This window comes from Amblyomma mixtum, chromosome 5 (genome assembly GCF_055824585.1).
Source record: "Amblyomma mixtum isolate Tamu chromosome 5, ASM5582458v1, whole genome shotgun sequence".
Taxonomy (NCBI): domain Eukaryota; kingdom Metazoa; phylum Arthropoda; class Arachnida; order Ixodida; family Ixodidae; genus Amblyomma; species Amblyomma mixtum.
Genome location: NC_143016.1, coordinates 336,876 through 364,008, shown reverse-complemented (window position 1 = coordinate 364,008; position 27,133 = coordinate 336,876). Strand labels below are relative to the sequence as shown.

The window sequence follows — 27,133 nt, the reverse complement described above, 5'->3', positions numbered from 1 at the left end:
ATCAGCGAAATAGCAGTTAATGGCTATGTCCAAAAAGCTTGTTTGAATTTCTCTTTCGGGGCGCTGTAATATTCTGCACAGAAGACTCTAGCGGCCAGACCTACATGATGCGCTTGTAAAGCTGCAAAGCATCATCCAAGGAAACAGCTCCCACAAAAATGTTCCACTCGCACGTGACGTCAAGCACCATTTTTGGGTAGTGAAGCTAACCTCCAACGTGCACGCGGCAACCCGTTGGTGATAAGCAGATCAGCAAAACACAAGTTTTCGCTGCGCTTTCTGGTCCCAAAAATGGTGGCTGCTACGATGTCTGTAACGCCGGTGCAGGCCAAGCCACTTCAGACATGCTTCTGTCAGCTATCACGTACAGCTGTGCCCTCTCCAAAACAGTACATCGTGGACCACAATCGGGCTTCATTTGAAAATTGGTTATTCTAACAGAGCTGCAGGGTACAATAAGACGCAATACACAAGACCTTGAAGAAGAGTAAAGTGGTTGTGCCTCACAACAATGCTCGCAGAGAAGCGGAAGCTAAGATCACCAGGCGACGGTTTCCACGAGATTGGTGTGCTGCTCCCATGCCCCCACAGATGTGAGCGATGAAACTATACTGCAAAGTTAGAGAGGCGGAGAAGCGAACGATGCAGGGAAAAATTGCAGCGACCGAGCGAGCCTAACGTCTGGAAAGCCCGTCACCCGTCAGTGAGGATAATCCATCAGTGAAATGTTCCTGGTCTTCACCACAACTCGGATACACCTCCCCAATTACTGGCAAGGGCAAAGCAATTGGCCATGTCAAGAGAGCGCGCGAGCAGACTTAGATCTGAATTTTTGCCAACTTTCGCGGAGCGCACGGCTTCAATATTTTACGAAGACCGCGTAACTTCCAGATCCACGTACTATGCTCCTTTACAGTGTCTAATCATGGTCTGGGGCCCTTTTTACACAAATTGTATAGTGTTCACAAATGCCCAGCTATTAAAGCTGATCACTTTTAAAGTCCCTTCAGTTAGTTCGAATTCCACTTAATTCGAGATGTTCGAACGTCCCCGTGAATTGTACTATGAAACCATTGCCGTCCTCGAAGCTAACCACGTGAAAGAGTTTTTGTTTTAAATTGGCAAGATAACAATAAAAAGAAAACCATGTTATTCTTTCACATCATCAGGGGCATATGTTGGCAGAGAAAGGAATCAGAGAAAGGGATGCCACACATGTTATGTAGATGCAGAATGTTTAATTGTGGGCATGATGAGATAGTGACAAACACACCAGTGCTAACAAAAAGCCATGATCCTCACAGCAGCCAACCTTGTGCTTGCTAGCATGGCACCACGGAGGGTTTTATTTTGTGCCAAGTTGTCAGTTGTGCTGGGCCAGCTGCTTAAGCAACTGCCTGCGTCGCTTCTCCAGTTCCTCTTCACTGACGTCACTGTCAGAGGTCCACTGCTGCACAGAAAAAAAAGCATAGGCTGAGCATAATATCACAACATACAACAGAGCATAATGTACAGACTGATCCGCAATTAAACGCGCACCATAGAGTGCACCTCACAGCTAAACCGGTGAATTGTTCGAGCTCCAATTTGGCACCGAAATCGCATTTGGTCAGCAAAATTGTTTAATACCATGTTTGTTCGGGGGACTTGCTTGAATCAATAAGAAAAGGTCGGATATTCGCATCGTCTGTAGCGACAACGAAACGAAACAGTCCGCTCTATCGGCGACTGCACTGGTGGTACCATCTCGTTGGTCAACTGTGGAGATTAGGCGAAGGATGGGGGTCTTCTGCAGGAGTTTTGAAGACTCTTCAGTACTGCTTTATCAATGATCACAGAAAGCTTAGTTTGGCCAAAACTGCACTAAGTTTGAAGACTTTAGTGGTACAGCATCGTCAAACCTTCCGCAAAACACTCCCCCATCTCCTATGCCGAATCTCCATGGCTGACAAACGAGATGGCGCCACCGGTGCAATTGCTGAGAAAGTGCACAGTTCCATTTCATCGTCGTCGCAGACAATGCGAATATCCGACATTTTTTTATTGATTCAAGCAAGTACCCCGAACAAATGTGGTATAAAACAATTCTACTAACCAAATGCGGTTTCTGTGCGAAACAGGAGCTCGAACAATTCACCAGTTTAGCTGTGAGGTGCATTCTATAGCGTGCATTTAACTGCGGAACACACTGTATAAAATGAGGCTAGTATTTGGGAATAACAATATGGCTTTCAAATGCACGTCCATTTCACAGGTCAAAAGACGTGAAGTGTGAGGACACCTTGACGAGAACACTTCATCAGTGACTGTCCTTGTGGGCGTGATGGTATTCTTGCGACTCCAAAGCATGCATGATACAGCATTTAAATATGGACGTGCACGTGCTTCTCTCACCATTAATGCATCTGAGCATACATGCAAAAAACTACACCAGTCAACAAGCCTGCTATTTCTAGATGTTCATGTCTTCCACGTACAGTGGAGTTTGATAAGGAAGAGACCACAACAATGAACAATAGCCATTCATGCAAGCAGCAACAGTATGCTGTGCGTGCACAAGGCATACAAAAAGCCAATTCCTCAAAGCTGGTGCCTTTTTCTCATTTGTGTCAAATTTGGTGCGACTCTTGATCTAGGAAGGTAAACCATGCTGCTCAGAATAAGTGCCACAAGCTCATATCTTTTTTTTGTAGTGGACCACATATTGCGCTTGTTGCCCACATATTGTCCTTCGGCAAAGAACTATTGTTATCCTGCTGCTGCAGCAGCTAAACTTGGGCCTATTCTACTGTGAAACAAAGCAGCTAAATGATGCCACTAGCAGCACATACTTAATGTTCAGCTTGTCATCATGAGCAGCGCTTCCGTCATACCTGTAAAGCCTGCCCTAACAGCCAGTTCGGCAAGTCAGACTGCAAGACAAGTTCGTATGCTTACCTTCAATCATCCTTGGAGAAAAAGACAAAGAAAATGGGCACGAGTAACGAGGGGAGCACCCAGCCATGTCGTGTTACTCACTTTCTGGTCGAGCTCGCCTTCCTCACGCACGCTACTGCTGCGGCGGTTGCGGCCAGCCGCTGTCGCTGCTGCTGGAGCTGGTGCAGCAGGCTGAGCTGGGGCTGCTGGCGGCGGTGGTTGAGGGGATTTTCGGTTTTTCTTTTTTTCACGGCGCTCGGGTTCAGAGTCAGATGAAGCCTGCGTGCGTATATAACCTCACATATGCAACTATGTGAAGCGTGTCAAAGTTTTGCAGTTGCTAGCCAAGCTGCCAGGGAAGTGTTGGGAAGTGTGCTGGTTGGTAACGTGTGGGCAGTGGGGAAGGAAAGGGAAGGGGGGGAGGGGGGGGGGGGTCATATCAAGACGCTTCTTGCCCAAGTCAGGATTGCTGGTAACGCCAAGCAGAAATACTCTGCCTTCCGACCCAAACCAAGTCTCGAAGGCAACACCTTAGAGAACAAGGGCGTATTCCAACTGACAAATCCGGAGCAAGCTTCCTTGCTCCGCGAAGCTGAACAGCGTGTTTCAATGGATGATTTGGATTTGGATCCCGAGTTCTGACTGGCCCATGGTGATTATCTTGTTTCTTTGCCAATTCTTAGAACTGTTCCAGGTTGCCGACTGGAATAGGCCATTAGAGAGCAATGGGGAACAACAGCCTTTCTTGGATTGCGCCGTGGGTGGTATGATACTTCTTGGCCAGTGAGCTACTGCTCCTTGATGTAGGAGATCAGTAACACTCATGCCATACTGTCTCTATCAAAAAAAAATAATAAAGCAAAAAGTGCAGAAGCACAGTTACATGCCCCAGTGAAAGAAGCTTAAAGGCCAACTGCAACAAAATTTTACTTTGGTTAGAATGCCTCTTAATATGTTGAGAATATCATAAAACTAATCATGACAAAGTTCAAAGCTCAACAGATAACTTGTACTGTTGTTACAGGAATTTAAAATTTCTGTAGCAGATGATTTGAGTGCCAGGCGGCGTGCTGCAAAATTAGGCTACTTATCGGATATTATGTAGGTAAGAATAGCTGAAAGCAGTCCCCAAGCCGGGCCCATTGGGAGTGAAAAAATTATGGACGGCACAAATTGAAAGGCCGGAGGCTAGAATGTGGCTTGGCAGTCCTAGGTTTTGTCCTATGGTAAATTTTTTTAAAATTTCAGGCATGATTGCCATGCTGAAACGCCGTAAAGCCATTGGAAGCCATGAACGCACATATAAACATACAGACTACATGTGCACACCTGCCAACCTGCCAGTATTGAAATTTGAGAGACAACAAAGGTGGAAGCAGCATCAAGTGCATGTCGTCCAGGGGTTGCAGTTACACGGGTTGAACAGGTGGCACTAACCACTTCAAGACTGACTTTGCCATACAAGTCTTCACTCACTTCAGAAATTTTCTGCGGTAAGTTTTCTAAAGGCATTCTATAAAAGATGGCACTTCACAACAGAAGTTTAAGAGCGTGAGCGTGCAGTCACGCATCAGCGGCCTCTGCTGCCCATTTTACGTGAGGACAAAACGACAACGAGCAAACAAAGGTTAGCTTGAAAAATTCGTAGGCTGCCGTGACAACACACATAATTTCCAAAAGACGGAGTTCTTTCGAGGGTTCTCCCATACAGTCACTGACGATGCATGCACCAACGTAGGCAACCTGCGCGCGCTGCCGTCCTCACTCCATTTCTAACTCGCAAGGCAGAACTACGCATTTCATCATTCCTAAAATGAACGGGGCTCAAAAATGAGTGATGGACTTCCCAACTACATGTGCATACTCTTGCCGGTTTCAACAATGCTCATTGTTATCAGCAGGTGGTATCACGGGTCATGTACCGCACTGTTCTTTTCATCTAATGCAAGGGCACCAACAGTTTCAAGCGCTGCCATCATGCCCTCGGAGCCGAACCCTTTTCACCTGTCTTTTACTTTCTCGTAACACGTACCAACAATCATGATGAAATGAGCAAACAGCCCCGAAACACACCGCAGAAGCTCTAGGAAACAAACTAAAGCAACAAAAAATTCAACACGGCAGCTCCTGCAGCACGGGACCAGTGCCAGAAACATACTGTGTATTTCGAGAAACTAAACTTCAGACTTTGCTTGGTGAAAAAAACTGGTCAAAAACACAATTAGTCCAACAGGAAAGCTGGTGGCTCGTCATAAAAATATGACGGAACCAATGATTCTCCCCCTACACCCTGAAATATAACAGCACGATCCCAAGTGAACATTATTTTACGACCCAGACGGTTCTTGAAAGTTGAACTCATCACTGACACCGTGGCACCAGTGTCCACTAAGGCCATGACGCAAATACCATCCACTAAAACTTCAAGGCGGTTCCTTAACATAACAATGGGCAGAGGAATTGGTACTATCGATGATCTGGCGGCCGCACCTCCATCGGCCGCACACGCTAGTTTCCCGGTGACGGTGGGGAACGACGTTGGGGAGAAGGCGAGCGGCGAGAGCGGTGCGGAGGTGGAGTCAGACTTCGGTCAGAGGCAGGGGAGTCGTTCCGTGGTGGCGCGTAACTGGATGGGCGCTGAGACAATTTGAAGACACGGTCGTGAACAGGCACATTGAAACTCGGGCGAGGGTACGACCATTGGCGCTGGGAGCGGGAAAACTGGCCCCGGCGACGGCAGAATCTAGAGATGTGACCGATCAGACCACAGCGGTAACAAAGTGGTGGGTCGCGGGGGCACTCGGGATAACACTTCTCGTAGCCAGTGTCGAAGCGGCCATCGTACTCCGGCTGCCGCAGGTGGCGTTGCGGACGAGCTGGCGCACTGGGGCTGGGGTGGGTGATCCGGGGAGCGTCGCTGTAATCAATGCGAGTAGCACTGGTAGGGGCCTGACGGGACAAACTTCAAGGGGAGGAGCAGTAGGCGGGAGCCGCCTGCAGAGAGCAGCTCTCATACGGGACTTCACTGCGGCGCCCAAGATCTTGATGCCGGGAGAGTTCGTCACGCACGATTTGACGAATGACGTCAGGGAGGGTCGCAGCATTCACAGGCTCGTGGAAATCCACGCTGGCGACAGTGGTGACGTTAGGCAGGCGGCCGAACTTGGGAGTAATTCAACGCAGCTTTAGAGCTTCAAAGGTGCGGCAATGCTTGATGATATCCGTGGGCGAATCTAAATTTTCTTTACTGATAAGAAAGCTGTAGACGTCCTCTGCGATGCCCTTAAGGAGATGGCCAACGCGATCTTCGTCGGACATACTGGGATTAACGACTTTGCACAGCTTCAAGACCTCTTCTATGTAAGTCGTGCAGGTCTCTCCAGGCACTTGCGCTCTCTGAAGCAAAGACTGCTCAGCGCATTTTTGTTTGGCCCCGGTATCTCCGAAGCAGCTGCGGAGCTCTTCCATGAAGCGGTCCCAACTCGTTATCGATGCCTCATGGTTTTTGAACCAAGTTAGCGCGGTGCCATCGAGAAAGAAAACGACATTGGCCAGCTGAAGAGTGGCATCCCAGCCGTTGTATTTGCTCACCCGCTTGTAATTGGTGAGCCAATCATCCACGTCTTCGCCAGCCTTCCCGGAAAACGTCCGCGGCTCACGGTAGTGCTGCCAAGCGGGCGTTGCTGCGCCGATTGGACGTGCTTCGGCTTCCTTGGGCATTTGCACGGGCAACGGTGGCAATTCGGCGATTCTTCGGCTGCAGCGGTTTCGAGAGGGGTCCGTGGTGATCGACCGAGCACCTCCACCACACTGTTACAGGTTCTATTTACAAATACTATTTACAAGACAGGTCGAGCAGAGCCTGGTGCGCCGGCGGCAGGATACTGGACTTCCTCTTTTTCTTCCAGCTTGCGCACATCTTCTTTGTTCCTCAGGGCCCATGCGTAGCACGTGACAATATGAATAAGTCCAAATTTTCTGTAGCAGTATGGTCACTTCGGCTATGGCCACATAAAAAAGAATGTGCTAGCAATATTATGGTTCATCTATACTACATGCATTTTTTTTTTCCAGAGCAAATAATTCTGAACAAAGTCGGGGTGAATATTTTGGAGAAGTGAGACTGTGTTCGTACAATCGGGAGGTCAGGTCAAAATTCAGGAGCCTCCAGTACAATTCAGGAAAGCTGACAAGTATGCATGAGCTTGACCACCTACCAGGACATCACCTTAAGCTACCAAGTTGGCTGACGCCTTACCCACCAGCCTACAGGTCCCTATCCCACGCACACGAAATCTCCTGGCGACAGCGTCAAACGCACGTCTACCTGAATCTCACAGTTCTGTCCCATACCTACCTCACCCTCCACACTCCCAACTTCAGATTCTGCGGTGGGTACCCTACCATATCCCACATCATGTGGGCCTGCCCTATCACCCCTTTCCCCCCAATCACTACCGAGGAGCAGTGGGACTCCGTGCTGCGCAGCTGGGAGCCTCGGCTTGTCCAACAGGCTGACTGGGTCGCCAAGGCGCATAACCTCTAGGTCATCCAGCGGGGTTGAGCTGCTGCGTTATGAGGAGCTCCGCCCTTCCCACTCAGCTAATAAAGCTTACAGTCTGTCTAAAATGCGGCAAACAGCCAGCATGTGTTGCATATCACAATGTTTTCTTTCATGTGGCACTCTGGTGGTGCCCTTGTGTGGTTTGGTCAGAATGAATCAAAAGCACACATTGTCTCAGGCAAATCTGGCCGCAAAACAGTTTTCACAAAAGAAATAGCAGCTCCATCCCTCGTCAGTGACAGAAGGGTGAAAGCAGATGCTGCGCAACAGCAAGTGGTCCCTGTTCACGGGTGTTCGTTCATAGCGCTGTAAATTTATACAATTAGTGCTTGTGTAGATCATGATACAAGCTTGTAATGCAAACCAGCTAGCTGCGATTTCTATGAGCATCAGTGAGCTGCCAAAACATCATAACTACAAGGCCGAGTGGTTGCGAATGTTCTCGTTTATTCATTTCTAGCACTTCATAATGGCCACCCTTTTTCCAGTTTTGATTTGAAAAATGACATTTTTGCAAGTGACTCCTCACACTCACTTCTATCACATTTGCCATCTCTTGTTTTTAGGTTCCTCACTTAACACTTGACATCCTACCAAAAATAAAAGGTCTTTACAAGGGACGAAAAATTTCATTGCAGTTGACCTTTAACATGTTAGCAACAGCTGTACGACTTCTGTGGGGATATACCGTATTTACTCGCATAATGATCGCACTTTTTTTTTTCCAAAAAGTTGACGCAAATTTAGGAATGCGATCATTACGCGGGGTAAATTTTTTATAGAAAATTTTGAGCACCGAAAACGCAAACAAGTCGCAGGAAGACAACCCTTATCACATGGGCGCGCTACCCGCGGTTACACCGTTAAACGCGGTTATCGCGAACCGAGCTCGGCGATCTCGGCTTACGTCGTTAACCGAGAAGGTAGAGTGCGAAAAGCGCAAGAGCTGGCCCGCTTCAAGAACGTATTTTCTTCGCACTAAATCACGTTTCAAGAGTAACGCATCAAAATAGGCAGTGTGTATAGTGCTGCGCGACGGCGCTTTTATGCGGCCTTCGACCTCGTCCCATTGCGCGGCAACAACATAACAGCAATGTCCCGCGGCGGTCAAGCTACGCATTTTACCGCCGTTACACCGAAAAATGTCCGGTCCCTGCCGCATCGTTGATGTACTTAGGTGACACGTTCGCAATGCTCGGAGCACTGGATTCCGCACGCGAGCGCGGCGGACGACGGCGCTCTGTACCAAGGTCAATTGAAATAGGTCGCGAAGCCGGAGCCTGAATGCGGTCCAGAACCAAGTGCTAGCGACATCAAATTAGTGGTGGAACTAAAGCGCCAAAATGAAATGAGTGGACAAACACGACTAGAAGAGGAAAATAATTAGGACATATTTTGTGTTTCAAAAGCATTCCAAAACAATTGCAGTGATTCCTTTTTAAAATGTTTTAGTTGTGTGCATTTTGTTAGAAAGTATAGCGCTTGCTTTGTAAAAATTTTTATGACAGCGTTCGCTCAGAGCAGCGGCAATGGCAGCGGGACGAACGATGCCAAGGTTGACGGTGCTCTGATGTCATACCCTTGTCATATCTTTTGACCATTCTGCTTGCTTTTGTTTGAAACGCGATTCTGCTAGCCCTACTTTTTCCTTGTTGCTTGTTGCTCGAGTTCTTGGTGTGCATCGTTCGTGTACAGTTTCCGCTTTTCCCTTTTGCCAGTGCTTCTGTGTAGTTTCGTTCGGTCGGGTGCGGTTCTGTCGCTTTTGCCCCAAAAGGCCCCCGTGGCCCCCGTGGTCTGTGGCCATGGGGCCCCCGTACGCAAAAAAGAGGTGTGCGGCTGCACGATGTGCGAGCGATAACCTGTCTGGCGGCGTCACATTTCATCGCTTCAGCGCTACACCTGCGACATTCAGCGTGACACCTGAGGCGAGGACGAAGGAAAAAGGCACAACGAGAACTGACTACTTAAAAATAGCGTTGGTGGTCGGCACTCGTCGTGTCTTCTTTCTTGGTTCTCGTGTCGGGTGTCGCGCTGAAGCGTCGCGGCGTTCAGCAGTAAATTTTTCCCACCAAGCAGCACATGACGCTGATGTCACAAATATGACGTCACTAAAACACGTGACTTCAACGTCGCGTTTTTGTTTTAATTATGACGTCACTTTTTAGTTGTCCACGCATTTCGAAGACGGCGCTGGCTGCGTACCACGAGCCGCCATGTTTTGAACGTATGGGCTTCTATGCAGCCGACGCTACCATAGTACTCCCTAGTCGTCGCTAGGCCTAACTTGTTTCGTATAGAAGCCGCAATGGACGGCGCTTTTGAATTGACCAACGCTATAATGAATGTTCTACCTATAGCGCTGCCTTGATGACAACCTCATTGTTTCATATTAAATGACATATATACGATCGATTTCAGCGATGCCTTCGCAGCGGAGCTGGTCACGCAGATCGGGTCACTCGCGCTGCAACGGCGGCAGCTGCTACACTGCTGCAAACGTAAAACTAGCTTGCATCGCAATTCTTACTCCTACCAGCAACTCGGTACAGGCCTGCGATCCTCAAGGAAGATCCATTTTTGACGTTCCCATATATCCCAGGGCTTATTATTTACGAGAACAATAAAGTTTAGCCGGATCACCGCGTCGCTTCGTTCGTTGCACCGCAACCCAGAACGGTGGCGAGACTTGCGACAACGGCAAACCGTGATTCGAGATAACCGCAGTTAAGTTTGGTATCCGCGGTTAAGCACGGTTAAGCATAACCGCATTTAGACTGCCCGTGTGACCGCAGGTCAACCAACAGGCGTCTGCCGCTGCAATGCTGACAGAGCAAGATGGTAATCTGCATGTGCCATCTGTCAGACAGATAGCAAGTAGATAGCAGATAGCATCTGTGAAAACACTTACTTATCTTACATTTATCAGCAAGGTTTATTTTTTCAGACTACTCCTATCATTCCAGTGTCACTGCACTCAAATCACGAGCTAATCTTACTAATCTTGAAAAGCATCTTCAGTCACTTCAGTGACACTGCATCTTCAGGCTATGCCTTTTTCACAAGTTCTATAATACGCCACTCAATGTTTCAGCAATCTTACCACTTCATCGACAGTCAAGCCGCACCAGCCATCCTAAAGCCGTCTATCCGCCCCCAGCACAGACCACAGCCCATCTTCGTTCGTTTTTTGTTCAGACCGCTCGGGACTGGAACAAACTGCCTGTCGACGCTGTGCACCACTCCGACCCACATTCCTTCAAGACTGCCATCGAACCACTCTTCACTTGAACATTATGCCCATCCCTCATGTAATACCCCACACCAAGGGGCATTTGAGGTACTAATAATAAATAAATAAAATAAATTGCCGCGGCAAGTTCGGGGTGCGATCATTACGCGGGGAATAAAAAAATTAATTTTTCCAACAAAATTCGGGGGTGCGATCATTATGCGAGTAAATACGGTACGAAACGAAGGTTTTGTGATGTGGCACATAACATCCATGTTCATTTCAGGACTCTGTTCCACAGTGACAAACATGCAGGCAGCCGCGTGCTTTATTGTCTACATATGAAGACGAAATGAAAAAGAGCTGATATGGCCACAGTAGCCAATCTTTAGCACACCTAATGGTACAATTCTTAGCTGTCAGCAAGTGCCAACTCCTACTAAAATAAAACTGAAAAAGTGGCGACAGCACTACATTCAGTCCAAGAGATGTATTTATGAATGTCACACGAGATATAGTGACAACAAGGCTTACCTTGTAGCCAGTGAATCCAACCATCACTGGCTTTCGATAGAGGATACCAAGATCTTTGTGCGCAATGTTACAACAGGCAGTAGGAGCAAGCAGTCATGTTTTGCCACAGAGAATAAATCAACTTAACAATCGGCTAGTGTTAAACTAGCTTATGCTCTAGTCAGAAACATTATTAGTTGTATTGAGCTAATGGATAGGCTCGATTCACAAGTTCTCACGTGAGCGAGCCAGTACAGGTTGCACATTTTCTGCACCTTTGTGCGTCAGCAATATAGCCACACATAGACAAGGCAGCTTTTTGGCAGCACACCAATTTTAACTTGGCTTGACAAAGCAAAAATGACAAGAGGTCAAGGTGGTATGTACACCATGATGTCCAGAACACACACTATGTGGAAGTGACCCTACATTCATAGTGAATCATGTGGATTCTTTTACTTTGTATGCCCTGTATTTACTTCAGTGCTGGTGTAAGTTTGTGAAGCACGTGCTGCTACAAGACACATCAAGAGCTCCAGTTGTAAGCCTTAACTTACACTGCTTCGCCTTTTCTTTTTGCGGTCCTTCTTCTTCCGTTTGGCTGAGTAGTCTGAAAAGAAAAAATACGCTGAACACATCTGCAATGAGCTACAGGTAAACACTGTACACACTATCTGAAGAAAGGAAAACATCTACAGGTGGTAGTGATAACCCATCACAAAAATGAAAAGCACCAACAGAGGTTTTCCATAAACTTGACATCTGCAAAGCAGAAAAGAATTTATTCGAAATAACTTGATTTTCCAGAGATGCTGACTTTCATCCAAACACAACAGCTGCACAGAAGACAAATTTAACGTGTCAATCCTGCCTTTAAAAGCATACCTTTTATTCTTCTACACAGTCAGAAAAAAAATGTATGACTAGCAGGAACATGCTGGTGATGTGTGCTTTCCGTCATACAATAAACTTTGTTGCTTCAAAGAATGGTCGTGGTTATGGCATCAAACTAAAAACTTCTACAAAAATGACAATTTCATAAATGCCAATTTGGTAACCATTCAAGCCAAAGGTATCGTTGCATTAAACAATGAAAACATCCCACAAGTGTCAGTGCCATAAAGCTGCAAAAGGTGCCTAATGCAATGCTAGTTTTCAGCCAGCACACAACTGCAATAATATGCAGCTTTCAAGAGACTTAGGACCAGGCACTTACCACTGTCAGAGTCCGATTCATCAGACTCTGAGCGGGACCGCTTCTTTCTTCGACTGCTCCGATGTTTGGAAGAACTATCCGAGTCGCTCTCCTGTAGAGAAATGTGAACACATGAGACCCCAGCATGACCGTACACCATATAATGTTAATTAATTAATATATATGCAAGAGGGAGGAATGCAATGCAAAGAGCTCTATGCCCACTGCCAGTGAAGGCTTGCGGAACACATACCGAGCGGGACCTGGAGCGCTTTTTGTTCTTCTTTGCCTTCTTGCCATGCTTTTTGGATCTGCTATGATGGTGGCTGCAGGCCTCCTAAAAAAAAAAAAAAGCAACATCTAATGTAAGTCCACTTACTCGACCCTGTAGTGCAAGAATTGCGAAGCATACTATGTGCATACTATGTGGCACCCTAGAGACACGCCTGGCAAATCTGCAACCAAATGCAATGCAAAGTGGTTTCCAGTGATTATAAATCATGAACCTAAGTGAAGCTAATATCTGAAGCCATTTTCTATCACTCTGTACATGGTGAACAACCTTTTAAAATCATATTAGTTGAAACCACAACAATTTAAGACGAGGATTACCACGTCGCAAAGCTTAAAATAATAATATGGGGTTTAAAAATTTCACCAAATTTGCATGCTTAAAATATGCCTTTTTTCATTAGATTAGTGTATATGTATAGCAAATTATATAATGGCCAGAAGAATATTTTCTCAGCTGGTGTTCTGTGCTTAGTCTGATGGCAGCATGAAGAAAAAAAGAAGCTTCAACCCAGCACGACACACTTCAGTTCCTGCCTGAAAGAGTCATGCATGTATGATAGGCACACAGTACTAATTATGACACAAAACTATTTGAAAGAAATCATGACAGGCGGTCATGATTTCCTTCCAGCATTTCCTTCCCTAATACAAGGTGATGCAACTACGTAGTGTATAACTGCTGCAAGCAAACCTAGTAGCATACAACCGTGCTTAGTGCAGCACTCTGAAATATCCTGGTCACTAGTACTTATGATTTTTAATGCTACCAAGGAACAAAACACGCTTCGCCGCATCAAATGGGTGCCACTTGCCTCCAACGTCAGCTGGTACTCCTTGAAGATACGCATCCGCTCAGACTCTAAGCTCAGGTTTATAAAGGCTGGGTCCTTCTCAAACTGCTTCCGCACCTGCATAACGTACAGTGTGCCACGTCTTAACATAAGCACAGTAACAAACACTTTGTTGACAACAACCTTGTTCACGCTTATATATTGCTGATTTCCTAAACTGGCTTCGCTGTCCACTTTTTCTGTACCGCAGACAGCATGAAACGCAAAAAAGTAAACAAATAAAACAAAATGAGCAGTAACAAGACACTTAAAAAAATCTAGTGAACATTTCGTACGACTCTGCCAACAAGGCAAGTTTCCTCAACTGTTCTTGTACATATAAATCAATGCCTTGGCAAAACTGTTGAACTGAAATTGCTATGGTGTGCCACAAGAACTGCTCCTACGTTTCACTGGCGTTACAGGACCCAAATGCGACAATACCACTCACTTGCATGGCAAAGAGATAAGCAATGCCATCAAAACATGTTTTGTAAATGCTGGTCGACATATTGTTACATCTGCACCAGAGGTGACTGCAACAGTGTGTTATTGAATGTAATAATACATCCCTTCATTCCTTTCCAATTTCAAAGTGTTCGTTGCCTATTGGGTCACTGATAGGTCACGCCCCGCATGCAAGTAGCTGTCTCACACAATGAAACTGTAAGATAGGTCAGTAAGTTCAAAGCGGCCACAAAAAGCACCCATGCAAAGTCACTACTGCCATCTGTTGGCAGCTCAAAGAAGTTTGTTACGCCAGCAGCCCACAGGTGGATCATGCCACACTCAAGAAAATTTAACTGTGGCCCACAGGCCAGCCATAACACATGGAGATTAGGACTACGAAAATCACTCCTACAGTGAACGTGTTAAGGCAAGGACAGCCTGGTAATCCAACAGTGGTCAAATCAATGCAGCTGAAATGAAGGTTCACTTGTTCATTGATATTCACATAATTCGTCCTCAGGGAAACCACCAGTACACTTCTGTAAGAGCTGAAAATTTCAAAACATGGGCCTGCATCTCAACTGCGTCCCTTCTGGCCAATCAGGTGTCGCCAAAAGGAATGTTTCCGAAAGGGATTCAAGGTGGGATACATTTCCTGCATAAACGCAGCAGGGCTGACACTAGCAAGTAACCTAGTTGTAAGCTAGTCTCAGAATTAAGTAAAACCTTAGAGAGCATTATTTCTGAAACACTAACAACACACACAGCATGAGTTTCAGATCTAATAACAAGATTCAGAATCTGTTAGAGACAACAAAATGAAACGGTTTGGACACAATATTCAAATTTGTTTCACTCTTGGGTGAACATATTATGTTGAACTTAGTGCAGCACGATATAAAAAAGTTACCAACACATGGCACATACGACATCAAGCTGAAGCTTTTGAACTGTAATTTACATTCAATAAGTATAGAAAGAGTGCCACACAAAAACATTACAGTACTACACTCAAGGTGCTGTTTACAGCTAAATACTAGAGCTCTATCATTTCTTGTTTACAAAGTAATAATAGCAACCATTTCCACAAACTTACTGTCTTCACTGACAAATCTGGGGTCAAGTAGCAAAATAAAAATTGATAAAATTGTATTGACATACATTTACAGGCTGCTGAAAGAGGCCTAAATTCCTCTGTTCTTAAATTTTATGGCCCAAATTAAGTTCCACATGTAGCAGGAAGCCATGACAGCGTCAACTTCATGCCTTACATCATTTTGCATTTTCACTACATGCTTAAATGTTCTCCCTATAACTTAACACTTTAGTATTAGTACTTTCATGACAGGTGAATGCAATAAAATCTCACTGACATGTTCCCTGTTCATATAATTTATCGGTTCATATGCTAATATATCTCACAGAGTTGCATTATTTTTCTCCCAGTTAACATGTTCCTTGATAACACTATTTGCCGGCTACTATGCGTAAAACTTTGACAGATTCTGGTTGTGTGATACAATGCAAAGGGGCAAAGCACCCACCCCCCCCTTTCCCTCCAAAAAAGGTGCGCCAACAAACAAGCTGGTCGTTCCTGTGGGGACGCAACATGAAGAGGAGAAATGCAGCAGCTTTTTCGCAGTGCCTAAGGGCAAGGGGGCGAAGCATTTGAGAACTGCAATGATGAGTTGGTGCAAGGGGGCAAAGCATCCGAAAACAACGAGCGAAAGATTTCAACTACTTTCATCAATGCCATCGATGGTGTCATGAACTACCCCCCCCCCCCCCCACCCCCACCCCCACATAAGACAACATAATGCGCCATGAACTCTGCAAGCACTAAACAAGGTGGTGTTCTGACCTGGTGCATGAGGCAAGAGTGCATGAGGCAACTGAACGCAGTCCTGTACACCACTCCCCCTGTAGCTTAGGCTGTACTTACCTCTGCCTATGCTTTGCCTCACCCCCGTCCTTTCCTCAATCCCTTTGCCGCATCCCCTCCATTCCTCATTCATAACTTTGGCTGAGCTTCTCCTCACCTGCCTACAAAACTAGCTATTGTAAAGCCACTGTAAGATGTCATACATCTGCAACAGATGTATTATGAACAAAATGCCTAGTTATTTATTCATTTATTCTATCTTCCACAGTGTCAAATAAGCAGATGAAACAACACTCGCATAGTTTGTTTCCTAAAGCTTCACGGAAACAATTTTGTAACAGTCCTCTTTTCAACTTTTTCCTAACTGCAGCCTTCAAAATGTAGCATGTTTGAAAAGAGGAGCTTAAGAGAGTGTTCAAAGAGGCACATCTGTCCGTACTAAGTATTGAACATTATATGGCTCCATACTCCGCAAGAAAAACGCTGCACAAATCAGTCAGATTTGCCATTTACTTACAAGTGTGCGCGAGTTGCTACTGTAGTTGTCCACATGAATATTAATAACTTGCATCTAACATTCCTGGGAGGTCAGAATATGCAGCACTCTGTTTTAGAGTGTGTTATGTAACCCCTGACAACTACAGTCCAACAGAACTTTACGGCCCGTTTCCTAGTTCTGTGGCACTGGCGGCATTGGCAACAGTGTGAGCATAGGAGAGGAGGAAAGCTGAACAGCGTTACACCGCCGAGCTAGCCGAGAGCCAAGTCCAGATCCGTAGCGCCCTCTGTGTGCAGCAGAGCAAAGGCTCTTGTGCAAACTGCCGTTTCCAGGATTGATCGCATTCTTGCTTCGCAGTGGCATGCAAAACACCACAGTGACACCGAGGAAGCAAGCAAATTTCCGTGCTTTTGGGCCACGATAGCAGAGGCACAATGGAGAAAATCCCGCAAACTGCTGTCGCAGGATGCCACATTACAGAGGCGAGGTAATCGTAGGCAAATTTTCTGAACTGCTACTGACCAGATTTTTTCACCTTCACACACAGGCTGTGGGCTCATTCGTACTCTCGCGACCAGGCGCAATCTGCCAGAGCACGCTGCCATGGGTGCCGGGGGGAGTGGGTCTATAACGCATGTTTGTGTGGATACTATGTTCTTCATTTCTGTCATTGCCACGCCCGCTGTATCACCTAACGTATGTATGTGTGTGCTGTACATCACTACTCCCATTTTCCCCGAAACAGACACTACTACAGTTATCTGATGCACATTGTTTCTCGTTGACGTGATATCTGTGGGTAGTTAACCAGACAGGCTATGAATCAGAAACTGCTATTTATAAGCAGATTTCTGCACTGGCGTGTCGTTTGTTGTTGTCTTTTACATGTGCTGCTGTTTATGATGTGTCTTTTTTTTTTATGTGTTGACGATTTTATGCATCAGAAAGTATATTAATTAATTTACCAGTGGTTCTTATTCGGCATCCATGCACAGAGCTTGCTATTGCTAGGATTAAACAAATTTCGTGTAAGGGAATGTAAGCACGACCGCTACCCATTTAAATCGCAGTTTCCATATGTCAAGGAAAATCAGTGTGGTGAAGGGCTGACCGCAGTGCTATCTTTCTAACTCTTTGTATCTGCATGAGTAAAAACAACATATATATGACTTCATTAGATTCTATAACACTGGCCCAAATGGTCACATGATGCTGTCACATGCACTGGGAGCTTCTAAATAAAATATATGCGTCTTCTAGTAGCTGCAGAAGTCATGAAAGCTGGCTTCTCTGCTAATATTTATGCAAGGTTTGATGAAATTAGTGCAACGAATTTGATTCGTTTCGAATGATTTTGAACATGCGGTAACTGATTCGTTCAGCGAATCGAATAGAAGGCTACTAGATTCACTATTCGAATACTTTGAATATTCACATACCCCTACAAATTACTTTTCGGTCATACAAGTCGTGACCCGAACATTCAAACCATCCGTAGTGGAGCCGGAGAATATGCGGATCACCCGAAATTATGCACATTGTATGCAATGCACTCCAGCCAGGAAATTTTACAAATTTCTATCATGCTGAAATCTGTACCAACCGTGATCGTACCATCAAGATTATATTACATACTTAATTGAACACAACTCTTAAACACCAAGATTAAGCGCATGTCTTCACTAACACGGACCAGAATGAAGAATAGTCTAAGGCTTACTAAGTTATATGTATAACCGAGCACCCATCCTCATTTTCTTCATCAATGGTAGCTTTGCGTTCATTCTTTACAAAGTAACACTGGGAGAGCACAAGCTTGCTTACAAAATTTTGGATGTCAGCCTGAAAATTCAACAAAAAACAGTGACCAAGTACACTTTTATTAACCCTCAAGATAACGTCTATATTGCAGCCCCTTTACAAGGGAAGTTTCAACTCAGTTCAGTTAAGCTTAGCTTCACAAGGCTGGTGAAATGAATGACAGCCAGCTGCAGTTACATGGAACTTTCCCCACAACTCTGTTACACCTCTGGATCATACGAGTGCACTACCTGCGTGTCATTTATAAATAAAAATATGCTCAACTCAAAATTTAAGCACTCTTTCTGGTGCCTTCTCATACGCTGGCATGACTACATGCGTTCCATTAGTGAATGTTGTAGATTAGGGCCTGTACTCCCGAGGACAGCAATCATAAATGGGAACACATGGAAATGGGAAATGTCTTTGAACCAGCGGATACAGCAGGTTCATCGACCCTCATATTGTCAGATGACCTGTTGAACTTCGAACGATTACCTGAACTGCTGTTGAATGAGCACATAACATTCCTCAAATACTGTTTGGTTGTTGTGTTGGACAACTGAACTGCCATTGAAAATGCCCATGTGACAGGGGCATGCAAAACACATCTGTTCATTTTTGGCATTCCCACACGAAATTTCCCGCATGAACACACGTATAATAGACTTTCTGGCCAACCTAAGTCCTTTATCAGAACTTAGAATTCCTCAATGCATTGTGATTAGGTAGGAAGCAACGACTGATGTGTTTAGGCAGCCACCTATTATCTCTAGCTCCTTTTTATGGAGTGGGTAAGCAGTGCACTTTTTCAAAAACAGTGGTCCATGCAGTGCAGCCCCCTTTACCTTTAATCAAGACAGCAGAGGGTGAGAGTGCAAGTTTGTAAAGACGGCAGCACACTACGATAATCGACAACAATCCAAGAACGAAGCAGCAAATGCTCCTCAAAGTGGCCCTTCAGCCAATGGCGCCCACGGATTGCCATGGTGTTGGGGTTAATCCACTAATCTGTGGATAATCCCTCGCACCTGACAAACCCCTGGGATGTCATGCAACTAGGTGCAAGGGGGTTAAACCACATAATCAATTTAACTGGTCAACACCATTAGCTGGACGGCTTCCTTCGAGGGTGGTTATATCCAACTACACCTTCAATAAATGACCCACCTGGTCCCAGGTCGAGCTGCTGTCAATGGATGGCATGGCCCCCTTCAGCATGGCACGGAAGGCATTCTCCAGCTTGCGTTGCTGTGAGAAAAATGACACAGGAGGAAGGCATCAACCGTAGGCACAAAACCAGGGAGGCATCAGAGAGACCATACCTTGCGTGCCTCCTCCTTGAGCCGCTCTTTCTCCCGGGCCCCCGCCTTCTCCAGCAGCTGCAAACATGCCCAAATGCCCAGAAAATGCACTGGTCAAGCACTGAGTAGCTAGAGAACAGCCTGCCCACATCACATCATACTGTGCCACACTCCACAGCAACACACAACATTTAGACAACCAACCATCGGAAACTCATTATTAATGTACTATAAAAAGAGATTGGTTTATTGTGGTTCAACATCCCAAAGCGACTCGGGCTATGAGGGACGCCACAGTGGAGGGCTCCGGAAATTTCGACCGCCTGGGGTTCTTTAACGTGCACTGACATCGCACAGTACATGAGCCTCTAGAATTTCGCCTCCATCAAAATTCAGCCGCCGCGGCCAGGATCGAACCCGCGTCTTTCGGGCCAGCAGCCGAGCCCCGTAACCACTGAGCCACCGCGGCGGTCTATAAAAAGAGATGTGTGCTCTTTACTTCAATTACCCTCAATGCTAAGGTTAGTTTATTCATCAGTGCAGTATACGAGGTGTGTTAGAAAAGTAATGAGAATGGCAACACTGTGCGGGAACCGACAGCGCTGCTGTCGCCCTCTTCATACAGCAGTTAGGCTGGATCGTGCCCTTGACTCAGCACCAATTTGAATTTGCTGCAGTTGCTATACGATTGTTGAGAGCGTCTTAAGAGAAGTTGCGTCTGTCATGTGCGCTATGTATATGGACCAGCAAAAGTATGAGCAAAGCTGGCCCATTAAATTTTGTGCGAAGCTTGGCGAAACCACTACTCTGACCTATGAAAAGTTGAAAAAGTCTTATAGAGAACATTCACTACCCAGGGCACAAGTGTTCAGATGGCACAAGTTCTTTTAAGCAGGCCGAGAAGAAGTGGATGATGAAGCTCGTGCAGGACGAGCATCGACCTCAAGAACGGATGACAATGTGAAAAGAATGCAGTCTCTTGTAAAGAAAGATCGTCGACTCACGGTGAGAATGATGAGTCAGGAGTTGATTTTGAACGTTTTTACCGTCTATCAAATCTTAACACAGGATTTTGGTATGCGGAAAGTGTGTGCGAAGATGGTTCCAAAGAACCTCATCACTGAGCAGAAGAACAACAGAAAAGATGTGTGCCTTGATCTTCTGGAGTGCCTAGAGAGGGAGCCAGAATTCTTCAATCACGTTATAACAGGTGACGAATCGTGTATTTTTGAATATGATCCCGAGACAAAACGCCAAAGTCGGGAGTGGCACACCACAGACTCTACCCGTCCAATTAAAGCAAGAATGAGCAAATCGAAAATTAAATCGATGCTCATTTGTTTTTTTGACAGTCGGGGGATCGTCCACAAGGAATTGGTGCCTCCAGGACAAACTCTCAATCAAACTGTTTATCGTGAAGTTCTTGAAAAAGACTCAAGAAACGGGTTGCACGTGTGCGACCAGGCGTTGCACGGACACGGATGCTTCACCACGACAATGCATCCTGTCATACGGCAATGTCCATTAATGATTTTTTTTGGCAAGAAACAGTATCCCTGTGGTTCCTCAGCCCCCTAATCACCGGATCCCGGTTCCTGTGACTTTTTTTTATTTCGACGGCTCAAAGCCCACTTGAAAGGGCGTCACTTTGGTACTCTGAATAATGTCCAGAAGAGTGTAACAGATGAGCTGAAACGTATTCCGGCAGAAGCCTTCCAGAACTGCTACAAAGATTGGAAACACCGTCTCCGTCGCTGTGTAAATGCAGAAGGGTGCTATTTTAAAGGGCATAACCTTGATATGTAAAAAGAATAAAATTCATGGTTACAAAAAAATTAGTCTCATTACTTTGCTAACACACCTCGTACATACGCAAAGGCAGGACAAATGTTTCAGCAAAAAAAAAAAAAAAAAGACCTGGAGGTATTTAGGAATCACAATAAAAATAACCAGAAATATGCAACAACACACCCAATTCAGCACAATATTTTCTTATGTTCACATGCTAAAAGTGACATAAAATGTTAAACAAACTATTTTTTTTGCCACTGATAATTCTTACCATTATCATGGAAAATATTTTTGGTATTCTGCTCATCACCCACAAGAATGCAGACACCGCTAGGCACAAACAAACATTGCATGCTGTTACGAGTTAGAGATGAGTGTAGAGATGAGTGTGACAGTAAATACAATTACATTTGACATCTATGAGTTCAAGCAATTCTAGTCATACAGAATGTGTTTAAAATATGCAATGTTCAATTAAAATCTTTGTGAGGTTGATAATCATGGGGTAATCATGTCATGGGATAGCAGTATATTTGTAAATAATTAAATAACCAAATCACTGAGTGTAATGATAATCCAAACTTGCAGTCATAAGTGGCCACTACAAACAATTTCACTATAACTTGTGCATTGTGCAGGTTGGCCAGCACTCATTTCACACAACTGATAATGTTGTACTAGTTACAAATTATTACAGTTTTTCTCTGCACAACTTGGCACACTGCAAACTAAAAGAGCAGTAAAAGGAGGTGCATGTCCATAATGAGCAAACCTGCAAAAGTGGTTTAAACAACTTCACAACTGGTTGTTCTGTGGTTAGGAACCAGGCTCTAGTTTCCACTCCTGTTGGTCATGGCCCCTGGGCGTTTCCATCGAAGAACAAATTTCAACCATTGGACATAATCGAGTTATCCGAGCATGTGTCAGGTGGCATGTTGGAACCACCTCTAGTATTTAGTGCTAATGAACTGTGGCTGCACAACAGCCCGCGCAACTTAAACTTCAAATAGTTCTGTTAGTACATGCTGTCTTTAGCATAAATGGTGGTGCTTTCAGTCTAGCCACTAGAAATTCCCTCAAGTTAGAACTAACCAATATTTGACAGCGAATGACTTAATCAAAGCCAAATCAAGAAAAATACAGCATATAATTAAAACTTGCCACATATATTTTACCCGTGAAGGCTGGCTTACATCACAGCATGCTGTAAAGCTTACACATGACTGGATATGTCATCAGAGCTATCTGACACCCACTTCACACAGAGATAAACTTTCGTGACCAAATTTTAGCCTCTTATTCACATCATGTTTTAGTACTCTCAGCTAGTTTTCATTATCTTTACTGCACACACCTACAAAAGCAAAAAACTCTGTTTCAAATACCGTATTTTACGGTATTTTTCTTTTTTAATTTCTCATCGGTGCAACTCATCTATAGCCATGAATTATGCACCACTGCGCACCACTTTTGCCATGCCCAGTAACTAAGCTTGAATATAAAATCAATGAGCAAAAGAGGAAAAAAAAGAGTTCTTTCTAAAATGCAATGTTAAGGAAAAAATCACAATCTCCTCACTGCTGGACTGAACGCGATGACCGCCACATCCTGTCCAACCATGCTCTCAATAGTTTCCCTTTCAAGATCAGTTTTGTCTACATAAATTTCGTTTGGCTTCACATGTGTGATGTGCTGATCTTGCTCAGCCTGATACTGCCTGCGATTAGAAAGGGTTACGATGCAAAATTCCAAGCTGCATGCCGCTAAATATGTGCCAGATAATAGGAACCGGCAGCATGGTGACACATTGACTTGTGCGAAAAAATGACCCAGAGCTAACAGAAAGCCGCACGAGTGCTCCGGTCGATGAAGACAAAAAAAGGCAGACTGTGGAATGAAAGTATGCTATAGCCAAAGCTCAAGAATCATCTACACACAGAAGCTGACGCAAGCGTGCATTTTTTTCACACACTCTAACGAAGGGTCCCGGCCACATTTTTGTAGCTCTTACCAAATGAGCTGGTGCGTCTTATTACACTGGTGCAACTTATGCACATGTGCAGCCTACGGACCAGAAAATGTGGCATATGCTCACCTGATGCCTGTGTAGCAATATACATTAGTGTTCAATTCTGTAAGTGCACAAACAAAACTAAACATACACCAAGAGAAATTTCACCTTTCAGGTAAAGTGATCTGCATCTGGCTGTCATTCATTTCTAATTTTCACTGAGGTGCATGTGACTATATAAGGTACAAATCATGAAACTGCATCAATATGGCTAACCTGATGTGGCTACCTGAATACATCACATTGCAGTACTACATTGAAGCCTTACAAAGGCTGTCAACAAGTTTACTTTCAGTGAATTATTTGTGCGACCAAGGCTGGAGATTATAATTTCTCTGGACTAACACAAAAGTACCAACCAGTTATTTACTTCTAGTAAATTGACCATTCCAGAATAACGCAAATTTTTTCTCGGGGCATGCTCTTGAGCTAGTTGATTCACCTCGTGCACACAATGATGGCGGACACAGAACAAAAGGCACAGGGTAGATGCCAACTCAGTGCCTGCCTTGAGACTTTACATCCACGCCTTTCTACTTTGCTGCCCCAAGAAAGGAAAAGAATTCTTGCAGTTGATTAGGTGCCAAAAAGAGCCAAACAAATTCTTCGTATCTGGCCTAAGTTATGCTATGCTGCATAGCTCAAGTCCTCCATTTTCTTTTCCCCTGTCCTCACTTTTCACCAAGCTGTGCCACTTCCACAATCCTCCGTAGCAACACAAACAACAGTACAACCACATACTGTACAGAAAACAAACTGATGAAGCCTTACGCTGTTGTAGGTGAGCTTGACGTTTCCGGCGTCCAAGGTGGCTGACCGCTTGTCCTCACTGATCACAGTGACAAAGTCATCATACACAGTGTTCACTTCCACCACAAAGTTCTTCTCACGCAGGATCTCCTTGATGATTTTCTTCTCGCCATGGAACCTGTCCTTGAGGTCCTCCACAAAGAATTTGAACAGGTCCAGTGGAGTGGAACCTGAGCAGGTTCCAATAACGGTACCAAGTGAGGACACAACACAAACCATTAATTAGCGTAGGACCCGCGCAAAAATTTCACAACCTCACCAAGAGCGAGAGCAAAGCTTTCACACTAAAAAAGGCATTGAGGCGTTAGGAAGAATAAATGAACAGCCCAGAGAAATAACGTTTCCTTGAATGAGAAAGTCATATCTAAGGCTTTTAAAGAACAGCTCTTAAAGGATCGTCACAGGATTTCATGATGGCATCGGAGGGATGTTGTAACTGAAGGGTGGTTGCCATGAAAAGCACCTGGTTCTCATGGCGGAGAATGGCCAGTGGGTGGTGGCTATATATGCGCGACACAAAAGCACAGCACAATACATTGGCCAGTTCTTCTACTGCAATGAGTGAGGCTGACACAGTTTTTGAACACACTGTGAGAAGAGCTGCACTCAAAATCGCATTACCTCAGGGGTAGGTAGACACCCAAATCGGTATTCCCAGGAAGTTTTTTTTCTCTCTTTTTCTACAAGACCACTTGAATAAAACAGGCCAACTACTTTTTTTTTTTTTTTGACAGAAACTGTTGAAAACCAAATTGCCTCATAGGCTATCAACAGAAACAATATGCAAAATAATAGTTAGGCATTTAGAAATCAAATCTTTGCAATAAGCATATGCATTTTTCTTGTTTTGTTTTGTTAATGAGGCTGGCACTCACCTGGCTGACCAAGCATGTTGGTGAAGCGAACATCAGCCCGAATGGCTGGGTACAGCTCCACCCATAGGGACATGGACGTCAGCTTTCCTTTCTCATGGAGCTCATTCAGCAGCGTCTGGTGAAAACAGGGACAAATCAGCCACTGTGCAAACTGGAAGAAGCGACTCAGTTGCTACATGTAGCACACAGCATCAGAAGGGGGGAGCCACAGCGGCTTATCAGTGTTGTTCTACTACCCGCCATGAAAGTCCACAGGCACCCAACTCTGTGTCTGTGAGTAAACGAAACAGACAGGCTTTCTCGAATATTGCAGCCATACAATGCTGCATGTCTGCAAAAACATTATGTCAGCTTCAAGTTGCCACCTGCTAGCTTCCTGGTTGGTTCAGATGGTAGGAACAAACACAAATTAGAATATAGTGGGAATGTTAATAACCTTTCTATGGGTACAAAAAATTACAGAAAGCTGTAAAAAGTTATTTCAGAGCCACATGGCTGCATTTATGAACGAGCATAGTTTTGTTTTTTTTTCCCCCTTGATGGAGAACATGGGTAGACCAAGTCCAAGACCCACCAAAAAGGCCTCGCGGTTCTTGCGTTGCTGACGCTTCAACCGCCTTCGTGCACGCTCCTTTTCCTCCTCTTCTTCCTGCTCTAGTTGTCGAATGTGGTCCTCAAAAATAATCAGCGCATCCTCTTTGTCCATGTCTGCATAAAACAGTCACACAATGCATGACAGCAGTGAAATACCACCCTGTGTTAGAGAGCAGCAAGAATGCACACAATTTTTTGGCATGCACAGAACAAAAGTGGAGTTTTTTTTTGATCCCTTAATATTCACTACAAACATTGAAATAATTACACTGCTACTATTCATACCTGTTCAAATCAAATCAAAATTTTATTCGTCCGTATGCGTACACATTCATAAATTCTGATCTGCCTAAGGACATTTTGCTTGTTGGCTGATCAGGCAGCAGGTGCAGAAATACCTCCATATGCATACATTTCTTGTCTAAACACTCATGCTAACATAGAGAAAAAAAAAACAAAAAAAAATTTGAACACAAAATTGCACATACGAAAGAACTCAAGCTATGCATAGGGAAATACATTTGCACACCAATTTCTCATGTCAGTCTTCTTCTATAACTCAATGCATTTATTCCAGCACATTATAATTATCATCAAGTGCCACAGAAAAGCTTTCACACCAGCCTGTATGATGTAGCCACGCATGCACCACAGGCCATCATCATCACATGCACCTCAGGAGCCAACTGCTTGCACTCTCATCTTCAAGAGAATTTTCAGAACTTAAACTCATGAAGAATGATCTGATGAACTGATCCTACATGGTTTTATCCACTTGGGATACGGAAAACCTGTCTCATTAAAAAGCATACATCCACTGCACAGTGTGCTTGTGCAATACACTAAGAATGTGTTTTGCTGCTTTTCTTACCAGACAGGATGTCCCTCAGCTGAAAAGAAACTAGCATTATAAGCTTGAAGAGTATGTCAGCAGCGTCGAACATGACAAGCCAACACCAGATTAGGAAGTCAATGTTCAGACATCAAGTTGGTCTCATAGCCATCATCGACATTGTTGCCGTCATCAACAGCCCATCTACACCCTCTGCAGGGCAAATGCCTCGCCCACTGATATCTAATTATTCACGTCCTGCATCACCTGTGCCCTCCGTATCTTCGCAAACTTTTCCATCTCATCTCCCTGCCTGACTCTCTGGCACCCCCTGCTATGTTTTCTTTTTCTCTGAATCCACTCTGCCATGATAACAGGGTGCCAGTTAGCATATAACCACAAGGGGGTCGATACACGGATGCCAGGACCGTTGCAGTCCCTTGGCTTGGCTGACAGCTAGTACATATTACTCACTGAGCAGCTCGGCATCCTCCGCAAAGGTAGGGTTGTCCAGCAGCAGGTGCTGTGCCTCCTGCCAGGTTGTGCTGTGCATTATGCTCGTCATCGAGTCAAGGATGTCACTCAGCACCTGCATGTTGCGCTTCCGCAGCACCTTGGACTCCTCCTGCACCAGCACAGCACAGTTCTGTCAGAACGGCTTCTTCAGGGCGAGCAAAGAAAACA

The 27,133-nt window shown here is 44.9% G+C and overlaps 1 protein-coding gene across 2 annotated transcripts in view; it reads right to left on the bottom strand.

Annotated features, from left to right (window-relative positions):
* Positions 1 to 1,218: 1,218 nt before the first annotated feature.
* Positions 1,219 to 27,133, bottom strand: part of Prp40 (pre-mRNA processing factor 40) — a 41,787-nt gene continuing 15,872 nt past the window's right edge. The window contains exons 12-23 of one of the 2 annotated variants that reach the window (XM_089542899.1): positions 26,924 to 27,074; positions 25,598 to 25,731; positions 25,024 to 25,138; positions 24,110 to 24,318; positions 19,498 to 19,554; positions 19,343 to 19,423; positions 13,524 to 13,619; positions 12,671 to 12,754; positions 12,439 to 12,529; positions 11,780 to 11,832; positions 3,019 to 3,195; positions 1,219 to 1,450 (exon numbers count right to left, since the gene is read on the bottom strand). In XM_089542899.1, coding sequence (XP_089399025.1) covers positions 1,364 to 1,450; positions 3,019 to 3,195; positions 11,780 to 11,832; positions 12,439 to 12,529; positions 12,671 to 12,754; positions 13,524 to 13,619; positions 19,343 to 19,423; positions 19,498 to 19,554; positions 24,110 to 24,318; positions 25,024 to 25,138; positions 25,598 to 25,731; positions 26,924 to 27,074 — 1,335 coding nt within the window. In that variant the 3' untranslated portion in view covers positions 1,219 to 1,363. The remainder of the gene's footprint in view (positions 1,451 to 3,018; positions 3,196 to 11,779; positions 11,833 to 12,438; positions 12,530 to 12,670; positions 12,755 to 13,523; positions 13,620 to 19,342; positions 19,424 to 19,497; positions 19,555 to 24,109; positions 24,319 to 25,023; positions 25,139 to 25,597; positions 25,732 to 26,923; positions 27,075 to 27,133) is intronic. The other variant, XM_089542900.1, reaches the window with a different exon arrangement.